At 37.5% G+C, this 15,913-nt stretch overlaps 2 protein-coding genes across 15 annotated transcripts in view; both read right to left on the bottom strand.

Moving 5' to 3' along the window:
* CEP135 (centrosomal protein 135) overlaps window positions 1–2,173 on the bottom strand; it is a 40,314-nt gene extending 38,141 nt beyond the window's left edge. For 6 of the 8 annotated variants that reach the window (XR_010389065.1, XM_026093769.2, XM_026093766.2 and 3 more), the window contains exon 1: window positions 1,983–2,173. The gene's annotated coding sequence lies outside the window, so the exon portion shown is untranslated. Of the gene's footprint in view, window positions 1–1,583; window positions 1,870–1,982 lie in introns of those variants that run through there. The other 2 variants (XM_026093767.2, XM_064511129.1) reach the window with 2 other exon arrangements.
* Window positions 2,174–3,134: 961 nt separating this feature from the next.
* EXOC1 (exocyst complex component 1) overlaps window positions 3,135–15,913 on the bottom strand; it is a 30,410-nt gene continuing 17,631 nt past the window's right edge. For 5 of the 7 annotated variants that reach the window (XM_064511131.1, XM_026093623.2, XM_064511133.1 and 2 more), the window contains 9 exons: window positions 13,620–13,664; window positions 12,300–12,463; window positions 10,481–10,591; window positions 9,938–10,014; window positions 9,241–9,469; window positions 7,923–8,106; window positions 5,963–6,162; window positions 4,624–4,818; window positions 3,135–3,809 (listed from right to left, as the gene is read on the bottom strand). In XM_064511131.1, coding sequence (XP_064367201.1) covers window positions 3,657–3,809; window positions 4,624–4,818; window positions 5,963–6,162; window positions 7,923–8,106; window positions 9,241–9,469; window positions 9,938–10,014; window positions 10,481–10,591; window positions 12,300–12,463; window positions 13,620–13,664 — 1,358 coding nt within the window. In that variant the 3' untranslated portion in view covers window positions 3,135–3,656. The remainder of the gene's footprint in view (window positions 3,810–4,623; window positions 4,819–5,962; window positions 6,163–7,922; window positions 8,107–9,240; window positions 9,470–9,937; window positions 10,015–10,480; window positions 10,592–12,299; window positions 12,464–13,619; window positions 13,665–15,913) is intronic. The other 2 variants (XM_064511135.1, XM_026093627.2) reach the window with 1 other exon arrangement.

Genomic DNA, 15,913 nt, shown 5'->3' on the forward strand with positions numbered 1-15,913 from the left:
CTTATGCAAAAACATTGTATATAGCTGATTATCCTCGTCACCCCTCTCTGTGCCTTTTCTGAGACTGAGAGCACTTCTGAGCACCTTGTTTTTTAAATGTGGCTGCACCAAGGATGGCGATCCTTTATATCCTATAAAGATACTTGCTGTAGCATTCTCTATTGCTAATGATTCCAACATCTCTTTTTCTGAGTGACAACAGCCATCCTAGAGCTCATGATTTGCATTTATCAACACTGACCCTTAACTCCTATTTTATCACTTAGTCCCATAATATTCTTCTGCAACTTTTAGGACAGCTCTTAACAATTCCAAATAATGAGGAAACTTTTGTCCCTTACTAAGTCATTCTTCAGAAAACTTATCAGTGTTAAACAGCACAATTTTTTTTTCTCCAAATCAAAGAGAGATACATTTTCCTAAAGGCTTTGGTAAAGAACCTTCTCAAAAGCTTTCTGTAAATTCAAGTGTTCTCTGTCAACTGAATTATTCTTACCCAGTCAAGTCAACCCACAACATCGTTGCCTTTAAAGAAATTTAGAAATGAGTCTTTCTGTCATGATTGTTCTGAGTCATGTCAACAAGGCATTTTGAACCTATTAGATTTGTCCACAGTTTTGCTGGGATGCACTCAAACAACTTTGTTTCAATATGGTATTTCCCACATGAGAAAGGCTACATTAACTATGTAAGTAACTCACATCATCCAATATCTATATATTTCAGGTACATTAGCACTCCTAGGAAGAAAATACAATTTCCACTTTAGATGAGAAACATCTGTTTAAAGATGGGTAAACAAATGAAAAGGGGCTAAATGGCACCTTAAAGCAGGCATTTCCAGACAAGGATTTATCAAGATGTCTAAAAATCTGTAGCTCTTTCAGTTATTCATAGGAGAAAGATTTAGAGCAAATAGCCTCATTTTTTTTGTTTCTCCTTTGTTCACGAAGACTGCTAAAGAGGGCAATTGCCATATGCTCATTTTGTGAGAGGCCTGGATGTTTTTGAGCAGTCTTTTGAAGGACTAGCTTTTTATGACAATATACATATTTCGCACCTATGAACTTCTAGGTCACAAAAGACAGAAATGGAACATCGACATAGAAGATGAGCAATAATAGAATTACAGTCTTAAAGAACTGGGTATAAAAGTACATAGTCAGGTTACATAAAATTGTGTGAAAGAAGCAGTGTCAGCAGGAAATGATATTCCTTGCATTAGACCAACCAATACAGATGAAAAAAGAAACCGACAAACTTTTGCGCCTGCCAGTCTGAAAACAATGCAGCAAACCTCAGGGTGAATACAGGTTAAGGCTGTTCCAACTGTAATACTGTTTAGATATTCAGGTGCTATGCTTGCTCTGAGGCATCACCAATTTGCTAACAGAAGGACAACTTTTGTTCTAGGAAAAGAGATTTCTTTGAAGAGTCACAAAGAACTGTAAGTTTACATTACAGCACAATCTCCCCAAACTGTATGGAAGACCATCCAGCAACCACAACCCACACCTACAGAAGGCTTTCCCCCTCTGAAATAGGTTTATTTTTTCTTTCCCCACCCTCCCTGTCAGTCTCACCAGACACACCGCTAAAAGCACATTCTCCCAGAGCAAACCACTATGCAGCAGCTGCGACGTTTCAGCGGGGCCTCGGCAGAGACGCCGCTCCGGGCGGGAAGGGAAGGCAGCAGAGGGAGCTCTGAGGGGACGAGGGACCGCTGCGGAGACGCGGAGACCCGGAGCCCGTGCTGAACGGCTCCCCCCGCCGCCAGGGAAAGGCCGCGCGGAAGTGGCCCGGCACGGCAGGGCGCTACCCTCCGGGCGGCAACAGCGGCCGCCGCTAGGGCTACAGAAGACGGGGAGACGAGGAGACGCGGACCAGCGGCAGCCCCCTCCTTCCCCCACTCGACGCCCCGCCCCGCCCCGAGCAGGGCCGCGAGGAGCCGTGCCCGCCCGCCGCTCCCCCGCAGCGCTCACCTGGGCTAGCTCCCCCGCTCCGCAGCCCCCCGCCGGACCGGCGGTTTGAAAATGGCGCGCGGCGCGGCGGCCGCTTCCGCCCAGTCACCTCAGCAACGGGGCACGCGCCTGCCCCGCGCCCGGCCGCGCCAGCCGCCGCCCCGCCCCGCCCCGTCCCTGCCCGCGCCGACCACGCTCCCGGCAGCCCTCGCGCCTAGGGGGCGGTGGCAGGGCCTCCCCGGCGGGCGGAGGGAGCGTGTGACGCGGTCGTGGGCGTCGGTAGGCCGGACGGAAAGGAAAGCTGTGCTAGGCTTCAGCTGCAGCATTGACGGGCTCATTTGTTCAATTGGGTCAGTTCACAAAGCATTAAGAAGTAGTACACTCCCTTTAACTTAAGGTGGCTAATTAGTACCTCTGACGCTGTGCAAGCTTTAATTTCAAAAATGGCTCCTGTTGTGACCTGCTGGCACCAAGAGTAAGCAGGAGTGCTCACCGCAGCAGCCCTCCACCCCACCTGAGCCCTTTTCTAACAGAGGGGAAAGGGAGATGTCGCTGCAGTCCTCAGTGGCTGTAATACTAGTCATACTAGTCTTGGCCGCCTTTACTGCCTATAATGAGGTACTGAATTGATTAGTTGCTAAACTATGACAATCTTTCCAAAAAACAGCAAAACGCTAGGTATTGAAGTCCACATTGAGGTGCCTACAACTAACTTGGTGCAGAATTGACAGGTGGTCCCCTTTTACAAGCTCTTTCTCCTAAGGGTTAATTCCCCCCCCCCCCCCCCATGGCTTTGGGCATTCTGTCCTTCAAGTCTCTCTACCTGTGACACAAAATAGTAATAAAAGATAGCTAGGATTTAAAGAGATGCAAGTTTAGCTCACCACAAGTCCCTCAAAGGGTCTTTGCTCAATCAGTTGCATCTCACAACTTAGCAATTTCCTCAGATGTCTGAGCCCACTTACACACCTGTGCCATATCAACACTAGGTTTTGCATCACAGGCAGCTGAAGCCCAAGAAAGACGAAGGGGTTATGTGATGGTATGGTTATACTGATATCTAGTCCAAACTTAATTTCATAACAATAGTTTTTCTCTGTCATAGTAATTCTACTTTATTCCCCAGAGACAAAACCAAAAAACCCACAAAAATTAACACTCCACAGAAAAGAATATGATGAACGCAGTTTAATTAAGAAATACAACCATGGTCACATTATGTCTTTGAACATGAATTCAGTATTCCCACTGCACAACTTCCACATCCATACATTTTTACAATGAGGAAGGAAAAAAATTTGGTAGTCTTTAATGCTTACATAATTTTCAAGCAGCAAAGTATTAGTGAAGAGAGTAGTATCCTTTTACTGTACTAGGAAGTTAGTGCTAGTTGCTTTTAGCAAGAAAAGGGATTATAAATAAAAGTATCTGAACATTACGGGAGGGAAAAAACTAGACCCAGAGTGTTTCCCAGAATAACTGCTTTCAAACAGTACTTCAACCCAGTAGAAGAGCAACCAGTTACTGAAGGTTTCATTTTACACTGAAAGACATTTAAAATAAGAGTGTGGCTTGACATAGAACAATTATACATATACACAGATTTCCGCCTTTTAAAACAAATTGCATTTATAGTGTTTGATTCCCTTACACACAGGCACAAACTTTGCTAGCTTCTCTTTCCCTTCGCAGAAGTTAGTGAGACTGTGCAATGCTGGAGCAGTAGTCTAAGATATCCTGTATAGTGAATTCCATAGTAATTCCTGATCCAGGATAGCAGCGAGCTATCAGCCCTTCAAAGTGCTTGTACTGACGTATAAACTCATCTTGCATAGAATGCCATACAACCTGCCAAAGAAAGCAAACTTTAGAAAATGCCAACTGGCACAATGCACAGAATTGTTAGCTGCAAGACACTGGCTCCTTAATTGATTCTTAGTACAGGGAAGGTGACCCTTGAAAGGTAAAACTTGCCAACATCAAGGTACAGTAAACTGAGTTGTATCATTAGCAAAAATTAGGTTTTTGAGAAACCACTGGGTTTCTTTTAAGGTCTTAAATGTTTACATCACTCCTACTAAATTTACACTTCGAAGTAGAAGACAGGAAAGGACATGAGGGGAATTTCCCTAAAAGAAGTTGTAGTGCTTTTGTCTTTAAAGAAAAACAAAACCAGAACAGTGTTACTAATTCACAGTAAGACTTTAAAAAGCCTTCAACAAGTACTTGTCATGAACCAATTTACAGAATATTGTAAAAATATTACATAATACACCAATCAGAAGAGATTTAATTGAAAGTATATGCTGCTAGAGAGTAGCAGCTAAATTTCTGAATCAGATTAGTAGTTCATTTAAATCTAGTTCTCTCATCTTTCAGCATGTCCCAGAAATAGAAGTCACCCATTAATGGACAATTAGGGAATCATAAAGGAAGTTTCTTTGTGACCCCTCTCTTTAGCATCATAGTTAAAATCAACCTGTTAAAACAAATAGAATCAGCATGGGATTATAGGAAGTCCAGCTCAAAACAGTCAGTGTTTTTCAGAATTACTCTGAAGCTAGACATGTCCTACAAAATACATATGCAAAAGCAGTAATAAAGTTTGTGCAAATGTTACAAGAGGTTCAGATTATTCTTTCTAAACCATGATTTAGTTTACCTGAAGTAAGTTTTCTTCTTCACAGAGATGTTTGTCTACCTTCTTGTAGAGATTATCCAATCCCTTCTTCACTTCCTTACCAGGATATTCCTTTATAACTTTACGAAGCTCTTGTTTATTGAAAGCCAGCTGATAACTTACTTCTTCTTCACGTATACCTTGAGCCACACGAGCTTCAACACCTTCAAAAAAATGCTAACAATAATAATGGCATTAATTAGTTTAGATTTCTGATAGTCATTAAATATAACTACGCATATGCTTGCCTGATGGCCTATCTTGCTTCTGCTCAACAATATGGTTCCTGTATGATCCCTCCATTTTTCTTTTTAATCAGGTAAGGTAGCATTGCTCAGCCATAAACATCAGAGCCCAGCTCACTGATAGGTCGCTCCATAAGTACCAATGTAAAACTAAAATTAACCATTTCTAAAAGTAATCAAGCTTTTCTTTACAACCTTATAACCAATACTGAATCATTCTCAAACTCCTCAATCAATAAGATCATAGCCTAGGAAAGCGCTGGATCTTTAAGGTAGAAACTTGGACTATTCATCTGAATAGGAAATTTTCTACTTACACCATAATTATACAGTAGCAATATTTATTCATAATTGCCTTCTTTTCTCACCTTCCCCCAGCAGGTAGCTCAATTTATGTTTAAAAACAGAGGGAAGTATGCCAATGAACATCTGTGTGAAACCACAACATCAACTGAGCTTGGAAGCAGTAATAAGATATTTAATTCACAAAAAGAGAATAAGTCTTAGACTTTTTTCTTCCCTCAGTCTGTCTGTCTCAGAAAATGAGCGGCTGAAAGAAGCACCAGGCTGAAATTCTTATAGAAAAAAAGCAATTAACACTGGGAAGCTTTCAATGGGCAGAACTGAAATATTTTGAGGCTGAAGCTCAGTCAGCATTTGGTTTAACCATTAGGTAAACAAAGGACACGTAAGACTTTCTTACAAGAGTTATAATAATAATAATGTTTGTTGAATGTTCAAAAAAACCACAGTCATTTTCTCTGCAGTTGAGGTGGAGAAAGTCATCATAAAGCTCCTGGTTAGTCAAGAATATAGTAGCAATGGAAGAAAATAACCAAGTTTTTCATGGCAATGGACAGCACTGATTAACCAACAGGCCTTGGTGTCTTAACTGGTTTGGAGGGAAGAAGTAGTGATGGGAAAGTTAGAGTACTGGCAGTCATGCTTAAGTCTAAAATAATAAGGGACTATGATATATGCAATGATAAAGAGATCAGACCTTATAAGGTGAACACTTGAGAGTTTGCCTGCTCTGCATCATTCAAGTGTATCAAGCTAGACCAGAATATACTTGCATTTAATTTCTCAAGAGGCTGTCCAAGCGAGTAGATTACATAAGACTGAAGATGATCAGTGTATTTCTGCTTGGCTTCTTTTTTCTCAGACTCAAGACAAGAAATTTTCAAGCGAGAAAGTGTTGCAAAAATATGATGGAAGTTCTCCATCATGACCACATCCCTTGGTGTTTTTTGGCTTTCATTTGCCACTTTCTCAACTGGAAGAAAAAACAAAAACCAGAAGGCTTAAAATACCGGAAGGACAGACAAATTTAAAAAAAGTAAGCAATTTTTGCTCACCTTATTAATTTTGTAGTCAAAATTATTTTCATTACCCAAACTTGATAGTGAACATGGATAGACATGCATATGGGTCTATTACTTTCAAACAAGTTCAGGACAGACAAGAAATTCCACCTTATTGCTCCCTTACTGTACCTAAATGCAAACTGGAAGAGGATGGCTTCAGCCATGATGAATGCAGGTAAGCCTCTATGACCACTCATCCATAAACCATTTTGCCAAGACTAACAAATAGGATGCCTTCCATGAAAATGATCATTTATGGCATACCTTCCTGGACACCACAGTATCAATGAAGAGAGCTGACCATTTCAGTCAGATCACTGAAATGTCATTCGGAAGAATCTGCTTCTGCCAATTTTAGTCTCATCTTTTCTTCATTCAACCTGAAGTGCTACATCTTCCTGTTTCAACATTACTTGTAAATTAAATATCCTACTGCATTAAATGGAATTTCCTGCTTGCACCAATTGTATACATCAGTTTGACTTTTTCATCTTCATTCTTTATTTTTATTTATTTCTTCTCCCTCATCACAATACCTTGTACTCCAAGTTAGCTCTGTACTAGTCCAAAACAGGCTTTGTTTTTTTCCTTTTATGTCTGACTCACATCTTCCATCTCAAATCCCTTTTAAAACATGCTTTCTGAATTCTTCCTGCACTAGTTATTCTACCATTGTACAGTTTTGCCTGTCTCTTGTGTTTGTTTAGTTTTATCACTTGAACTGTACCTTCCTAAGGACAGAAATTTCAGGTGCAATAAAGTAACATTAAAACATTTTAAAAATCCACTGTCCTATCAGCTAGAATGCTACTGCTGACTATATATGGACTCTAGTCTTCTGTACTATGAAGTGGTATCTCCTCAGATAGGAGGACGAGTAGGTCTGGATGGGCTCCCTTCGAGGGCTATGAAGATGAACAGCATTAGGTCTACATGCCAGGGACCCCATCCCCATTCAGCTCCTCAATTAGGTCATGTTGGGGAAGAAAAGACAGGAAACCATTTAAGGTCAGACTTGTAGTGCTGCTGCCATCTCCTCTCTTCCTCCAGAGTCCTGGTCAACTTCAGGGAAGGTAATGGAGCCAGAACAAGGCAGACGTGTCTGACTAACAAGGGAAAGGAAGCTGGTAGGAAGTCTGCTCCACACTCCTCACATATTCCTTCCTCAGTGAAATGGATCTTATCAGCTAGGAATCCCTGCTCTACTTACTTGGCATTATATCTGTCATACCATTATTGTTAATTCTCAGTAGTCAGCTGAAATCTTCAGTGCTTTCTCTGCATTCTTTTATAGAATAGCAGTGTTATTATTTTATTATTTTTAAAGAAAAAGGCTTAGTAGCTGAAGTTAGTAATAAAAATGAAGAAAAAACACTGCAAGTCTGACCATACGTATTGAGTACTGATTCTTGTCATAACTGAAAATTACTTTTCAGGTTTGCAAAAAGGGAACATCTAATACTTTGCTTTAAAAAAATATATCAAAGAAGTTTACATGTGCTTCCCTACTGATAAGATTCCAAAGATTTCAGTACAACGTTGGTCACAGAGTTTGTGATAGAGTACAGAGCCTCCAAAAAATAACAGTATCTGTTAATTGGAGAAAAAGATACATAAACAGGTCAGAGAAAAGAATCACTTTTAAGCATAACCACCTCAAAAGACCTACCGCTGACGAAAACAGCTCTAATAAGTTTTATATAGGCTTTATCTAGATCTCCTCGGCGCTCTGCGTTTTTGAAAATTGATTCAGCAAGGCCTGCAAACTCTTCAAACTCAGCAACAAACGGAAGGATCCCAACTTTACTCTTCTTTGAAATTTTTACTTCATCCATCTGTTTCATTTGGTTACTCTTAAATTTAAAACAAAAACAAAGAAGTTAGTCTCCAATGTATGACTTCAGACCATGTCATGACAAGAAAAAAAAAAAATCAGACATACTGAAAAAACTGACTTTTATTGAAACAGGGAAATCATTTCATCTTTTAAAGATGTATCTCTACTTGAGTCTTCCTCCATTTTTAACCCCCAAAAGTTTGTTATTGGGGGGGGGGGGGGGTTAGACGGTGGGAAGGACATTGAGAAAGTATATAAAGGAAGCAAGCAAAACTTTCTTCCTTTACTGGATATTTAAATAAACATGTTCACCAGCAGGAAATGACACTTGGACTTGCATTCTGATAATCTAACATGGAACTTTTCTGATTCAACCAAGAGAACAGATTCCTTTTGTTAAAAGAAATTTCTTTAATCTTCTACTGAAATCTTTTTCTTGGATAATACTCAGAAATAAGTCAGCTTCATTCATGACCAGTTTAGAGCTTTAAGTATATTGATCAGTATTATAAACATAATTTGAGTCTAAGCCAATATAATAACAAAAAAATTAACAGTTATACCAGCAAACATGTTTTCATTACATTTGCCATATTTCATGCAATGGGCATATTGTATTAGGAAAAGCAAGTTTCCAACAGTGGGAGCTGCCTCTCCTACTACCAGAAGATTTGCCATTTTACCTCTACCAGCTTCTTGTTCAATGAGAGAGAAATAAATATGTCGAAGAGATGTCTATTTGGCATATTTTTGGGCGTTTTGTTTGTTTAGTAAGTCAAAAAGCCAGAGAGCTGTATTTTACTTGACTTACCTCAGTAATTTCAATAAAATTACAATTTTAAAGTAAATAAATAGGTCAGCTAGCTCACAGCAGTGAAATCCTGAGAATGAGTAGTCTTATTTCTTATAAATAGTTAAGCATTCAAGAAAACCAAAATGGAGAGGAAAGAGAAACACAACCACCAGTTACTTAAATTTCTTTTGAAAGTAGGGCCAATATATGGCAATAAAGTCACTCATTTGCACTTCAATTTAAAAGCAAAATCCAACTATAAGGAAATGCAAAAAAAAAAAAAAAAAAAAAATCAAACTGGATAGGAATGGGCTTCCTGTTTTAGTCAGATTAATCAGAATAACTAAAAGAACTTACAATGCATTTATCAAAGTTTCTTTTGACAGTCACCAAAACATTTCCAAGTGTTGTGCTGAGAAAGGAAGCTGGGTCCACGTTTTGTGCTGTCCATACATGATGGCTCATCTTAACTAGCATATAAAGGGAATTAAAGCTATCAATCTTGTCCCCCAGTGCAATAAGATTATTCAGCTCAGGTTCAATACAGCGAAATATTTTTGTCATCATTTGTCGGATCATGTCCTTCCTATTAAAAGATATATAAAATAAAAGTATTACTCTGACAGTTTAGTAGGCTATTTTACAGCCTTCTTTGATACATATTTTTAGGATAAATTTATTGCATTTGCATTTAACAGGTATCAGGGTTTTCAGAATGAAAAACTGAAAGTCACAGATATAAAGTACTCTAAAAATTGTTTTCTGTGTGGAGACTGCCACATGCAAATTCTGAATTTTGCTATACATATTTTGCATGGTAACAAAGTCTTGTTCCCTTTCACTTTGCAAAGTATTAAGCTTTTTTTCTACTATACTCAGAAGCATTCCTTCTATATATTAAAAATTCAAGATTTATTCACACATTCAGTGCCTAGTTACAAATTTAGAGTTCATTATTTATTTTCACTGAAGGAAACAATGTATCATTATAGGGGAAAAGATATATATCAGAGAAATTCATGCTTAGGCTTAAGAACTAAACATCAACACATACTCAGATGATATAGTTTGAGGACCACCAGAAGTATATGAACGAGATAAAATTCCTCCATCCATTTCCTCTGCTTCATTCTGTAAGAACAAGGAATATACAGGAAGCTGAAAGGTTGGCTCAAATTCTGTATTTAACTGACAAGTACATTTGAGAAAAAACAATAACATAATTATCAGCATTTTTTTCCCCGCAAAGAAGGGAATACAATGGTTTGCAAGGTTCTGGCAGAAGAATTCTGGTCATGTTCCTCACAACGCAGTACGGTAAACAATTACCTCCCATTGCCTTCCTACATAACATCATGACATAGTATGCTTAGCCTGGCTTTATGAGGAAACAAGGCCACAGCAAAAAACATGTCAGTCCTCCTTTAATAGATTTTGAGTTGGCTGGCCAGAAATAAAGATTCTGCAAGCTAACGGAGAACATGAATTAGTGACCACCTGTTTCACCTAACTGCCAAATAAATTTGAAAGTTATCCATCCCTCTTGCAAGGCCTATTCAATGTTTTCAACTTAGTGACAGAACTGAAAGAGCCATACCGTTGTTGTTCCAGGGATGCTCTGATGTTGCTGCAGTTTGAAAAATTTACTAATGAAGTCCTGTTCTGCCAGACACAGAGGCTCTAGCTCACTTAATACTTGTTCAAAAATCTAAAAGAAAGCCAAATATTACATCAATATATTGAATAGTTGGAACAGTTTAAAATATTCTTTTTTTAAAAAAAACGTTGTTGCATATGATTTTATACTTCCAGTCTTCAGTAAACTTTAGAAGGCCAAGTTCTACTTGAGAGAAATGGAAACAACTCATTTTCACCTTTATAAATGTTGCCTGCATCTTAAACATAGTTCCTTCTCATCCATATAAAATGAGGAAAGATGAAAAGAACAATAAAGATTTTTCCACAATGAGTAAAAGTTTTTCAATCTCAGCCTGAGGAAGGACTTTTATGCTGTTGCAAATACATTAGCAGTTCAATAGTAAGTCATGGGTTCAACCACCCTATTTTCTCCTTAGTTGCTGAGAGGAAGTAAAAAGTTGCAGGGAAGAAAAATGGACGAGGTGTGCATATAAAAGATAACTGCTCTACAGAAAAAGAGTCTAAATTACATCTTTAGAAATCAACAAGTTTGATACTGAAATAAAAATATTCATCATGATTTTTAGATTTAATTTAAAATTGAACAGTATTTTGGCAATAATTCATTATAATTTACTAATATGAATTACTCATATTGCAAATCAAGTACAGTATTAGACAATTAATTCTAATCTACCTCTATCATCTTTACACACTACAGTATATTTTCTCTGCAAGTATTTAAGGATTAAAACATACAGTAATTTACATAAATAAAACATTCTGGCAAAGTAGTAAATCCACACTACTGAAAATTCCCCAGGAAAAAAAAATTGAACAAATTACTAGGTCAGCTCAATAGCTGACAACTCTATGCTTCAGTCACACTCACATTGCCCAAATGGGTGGGATAAAAGTCAAAATAAGGTGAGAAGAATAGCAGAACACAACATTTTCTATAAAACTTTTAAAAAGGTATAATTTTAATTCTGGACACATTATTACTGCAGCAATTACTGCAGATTATTATAGGCATATAATACTTCCTTGCAGAAAGCTAGCAAGAATTTGGGGAAGGCAGAAGAAAAATACTCCTTTCCATCAAATAGTTCAATAGAGAACAAGTAAATTATTTTTATCTCCTACTCTGAGAATAGCCCTTTTCCCACACTTTGATGTTAATTCCACAAGAAATGAGAAGTACTGATGCTTTCAAAGGTTACTTTTTTAAATGGATACCGAGGACACTCCAGTAATAATTTGGTGTCACTAGTTAAAGCAGACCACCTCGATGAAGACTTTGATGTGAAACCAGTATAAATAAAATTTTAGGGCCATGCTCAATTTCTGGATGAAAATGGTTATGTTTTCTTACCTTTCACTTTTGCTTACATACTAACAAAATGTGATGGAACTGACAAACACTTGAGTTGGTTCAAGAATCAATCAGTTCAACTTCTATTTGATTAGAAATACATATTGGGCTTAAACTTTCTGCACCATTTTAAGTGTCTGATATTCTTTACATATCAAGCCAAGCTTACAAAGGAAATAGATACAATCTTTTATAATCACAGAGAATAATAGTCTGATCTATGTATTTTTTTTTAGAAACTGCCTTTATTTTAAATTCCATATGCACTGCATATCCAATACTGTCATGCTTTGCATTTAAAATGAACTTTGATAAATGTTCCTATATAGTACACATTTTTAAACTACACATGAAGTTATAATACAAAACTAAGAAGAAATTCTACATAACATTTCTGCTTTACCTTATCAAATTTTGTTCTATCAGCCACATCAAGATCAGAGGCAGACATGTTTCCCATATCCAACAGTGAGGATGACTGAGATCTACGGTTTCCTGAACTCTGAACAGAGAGTTTATTTAGGCTAGAAGTAGACCCAGTCAGTTTTCCAGAACTTCCATGGAGACCTACGAAATAAATAGACTGTGAGAGAGGGAAGCAAAGGTAGAATAAAATACTTGAGAAGAACAGATCCATTACAGAATACCTGAGATGAATTGCTAATAGTCCTACATTAAAATCAAACAATTAACTAAGCCTTCATCTAAGCTGCAAATACTTTTGCTATAAACACATTTTTTCATAACAAGGTAACTGAAATACTTCAGCAAGTTTCAAAGCTAAGTATAATGTAACTCTAAAAGCCTGCATTGTAAGTTATGGAAAAAGTATAAAAGGAACATAACTGTCAGATATAAGAAACACTGGGATAGATAGTCTCCTTGAAAACCTGGAAGCAAAGACCAGTTTTGATCTTTGTGAATGCAGCTTGGGCAAAGACTGCCAAAAAGCATGTGAATTAATCTACAAAGGGAAGAAATTAAAAAGCCTTATGTACACACAGGTACTTTCCATCTTCTCTTGAACTTGATCTTTCCACTTTTAGCATCCTTTCGCCTACATAGTTTACCCTAGCTATTTTTCCTGATCTATAACACCAAGTATACTCTACTGTATGCTGATGCTCCCTCCTCCCTTTGATCATAATGCACATCAAGATGTTTCTCCCTGATATTCCAGGGCCTTCCCTTAGTGGTGAGGAACATCTGTTTTCTGGAATTTCGGAAGTGTTGGAACAGGGTAGAGAAAACTAGTAACAAAAACAATGTATCATCAGTATTTGACCCACAAGTAAACTTCTCAAATTCCAACTGCAAAGGAACTCATTTAATTGCTGTGTTGGTATCGTGTCATAGCTATCATGGTCTAGGGACACAGATAAGACAAGGTTTATAGGTCTAATAAAAGATGTTACCTAAACCTACCAGAAAAGTTGGAAAGCTAAGACAAGCTTTCAGGTACAAACTTTTTTTTGGATCAATTAGCAGCATGGGAAAAGCAGATGGTACCTTCACCTGCAAACCTTGTCTTATCCAACTTTTATGTTGAACAATTTCAGTTGCACTTCATTCTTGCCTTGCAAAAACAATGATTCTGCTAACGTTTATTTCATTCTGTACAGACCGCTTTAATGTTAGGTAAGTGTTCCACGATGCAGCACTACATCTTCACATTGATACACATGCATTGACAATACCAACTAATGCAACTAGTTATACTCACTCTCAGTTTCCTGTTTGACAGCACTTTCTTTTCGAGGCAGTGTAGCTGGGATGGATTAGGTTGCAAGCATCAAAGACAAAGACAAGTTAAAATGCAGTTTGCACAAACCATGCACAAGATGCAAGTTAAGCTCTAACTGGAAAGAAACATGCAGAGAACTATAAGCAGCAAGTAACTACATTGCAAACACATTTAGTTGGAGAGGTACTACTCTAGAAATTCAGTGTCTAAACTACATGGAAAACAGATTATGTCTGAGTATTAAACTTTACTTGTTCCTATATGGTTTGTTCAGAGAAAAGGAACATCTTTTAGTAACATTTATTTTTAAGTTCTCCCAAACAGAGAAGCCCATTAACTTATTTGTTAGAGTTAACATTGCAAAAGACTCAGTTTCCAAGATCAACTGTTCTATGGACACTAAACAAAGAAACGAAAATGTATTTATGTAATTTTGTACTGAGTCAGAGATATCTTCCACCTCCTTTAGTTAAATGAGCCCACCAATATTGCAAAATCATTTTAAAACTCATCTGTAATAAAACTGGCCAGCCTGTTGTGTTTTTCTGTTGTTAGCAACTTGGATATTTGCACAGAGAACATACCTTTGTTATTCATGCTGCATCAAAAATTAATGATTGCAGATTCAGAGAGGATGAAAACTAATTTTTAGTAAAGAAAATTATGTTTTTATATTTTTGATTGTCTGTGCAGAATAAAACAGTTTCCTCAAGTGGACTTCAATCTGAAATTCAGAGTAAATGGGCATGATAAAATGTCCTACTATATTTGTAGTAAATAGAGACTCCCTAACCAGTAAAAGGCATTTGCATACATACACTAAAAGCAATACATGGTATTAAGAGGATCTTGATGAGAATGGATGCTTCAAGCCCCCCAAAATGGAGCAAGCAGGCAAGACCTACTGTAATAGAATAAGTAAGTACTTCTAAATGCCACAAACATGTCTTAAATACCAGATGTTCTCAAGTAGGCAACAACACTGACAATTTTAATGTCAAACTCAAATTTAATTCCAGCCTAGCTTTTAATTTTGTTTTTTAAAAGAGTTAAGGCTGGTATATTTAGCACATGCATCTGTCATGCATCAGTCCCAGTTCTTCACAGTCCCCAATTCCCAAGCACATGGGACTACATTACAGAATGCAGAGAGATGCATGCAAAGTTCAGGCCCTGGACAATCAGAGGAGCCATAGTGAACATTGCATTTGAGAAGCCACATCATATAACCATGTAACAATAGTAGCACTCTTTCCCACACTTGATTTTATGGTATTTAAGTATCAAAGTCTTGGCTTCATCAGAAGAAAAACAAAGACTGTAAGACAAGTGTGAATGCTCATGACCCAGGATATTTTTGCCATAAAAATGCAGACAGAGAACCTTGCACTAACATAGAATGCCAGAATAATTCTCCCAGCATCCCCTCTGCATTTGAGGCATTCAAATAGCAGTGCTATTCCCAAAGCACACAAAAAAGAAAAAAAAAGAAAAAAAGGAAAAAGGCAAGAACACACACCAAGGCAGCTTGAAATCAGGTCTTTTTTAGTGTCAGAGTACAACTGGACAATTATACACCTAACGCTATTCCTTAAGTAAGTATACCATTAAGAAGTGATACATTTTGAATTAATGAAATAACGTGCAACTAGAAATATTTTAATCACTATCTCCAATGTATAAGCCTTACAAATTACACACAATAAGCTGTTACAAATTAAATATATCACTTCACCCTAAATGAATCCATATTCAATAGAAACAGCTTTTTTTAAAAAAAGACACACAAAGTTAGTTTTCCTTCTTTTTAAATGGTACCCTTAAGAACACAACAAGTACTGAGGAGCGAAGTTTTCTGTAAGAAGGTGACCTAATTCATTGTCAAATTTGCTTGTGGCCTCAAATATGCAGCCATTAATAAATATTATTTAAAGTTCACTAACCATAACATTAATAATCCTGGCAGAATCCCCCACTGGATACAGCTTTATTTAGAGACTGACGACTACCAATTTTTGGAGGACTGAACACTTGGGTCAAGTTTTGCATGTCAAGCAGTCACGGGCAAGACTCAAACAAAAAACATACTTTTTTGTATGCTTGTGAAAGCGTAACCTGTTACTGAAGTAATTAAATCAAGAGAACTGATTAAAAAAAATCCTTTTTTACTCTACTCCTGGACTCTGTTTTGTGCAGATTTTAAACATATTTTAAGTTTAACCAAATATACAACAGAAACTTTCTCAAGGTGAAGGCTGGTGAGTTAAATAACC

The sequence above is a fragment of the Dromaius novaehollandiae genome, chromosome 4 (assembly GCF_036370855.1).
Source record: "Dromaius novaehollandiae isolate bDroNov1 chromosome 4, bDroNov1.hap1, whole genome shotgun sequence".
Lineage (NCBI taxonomy): Eukaryota > Metazoa > Chordata > Aves > Casuariiformes > Dromaiidae > Dromaius > Dromaius novaehollandiae.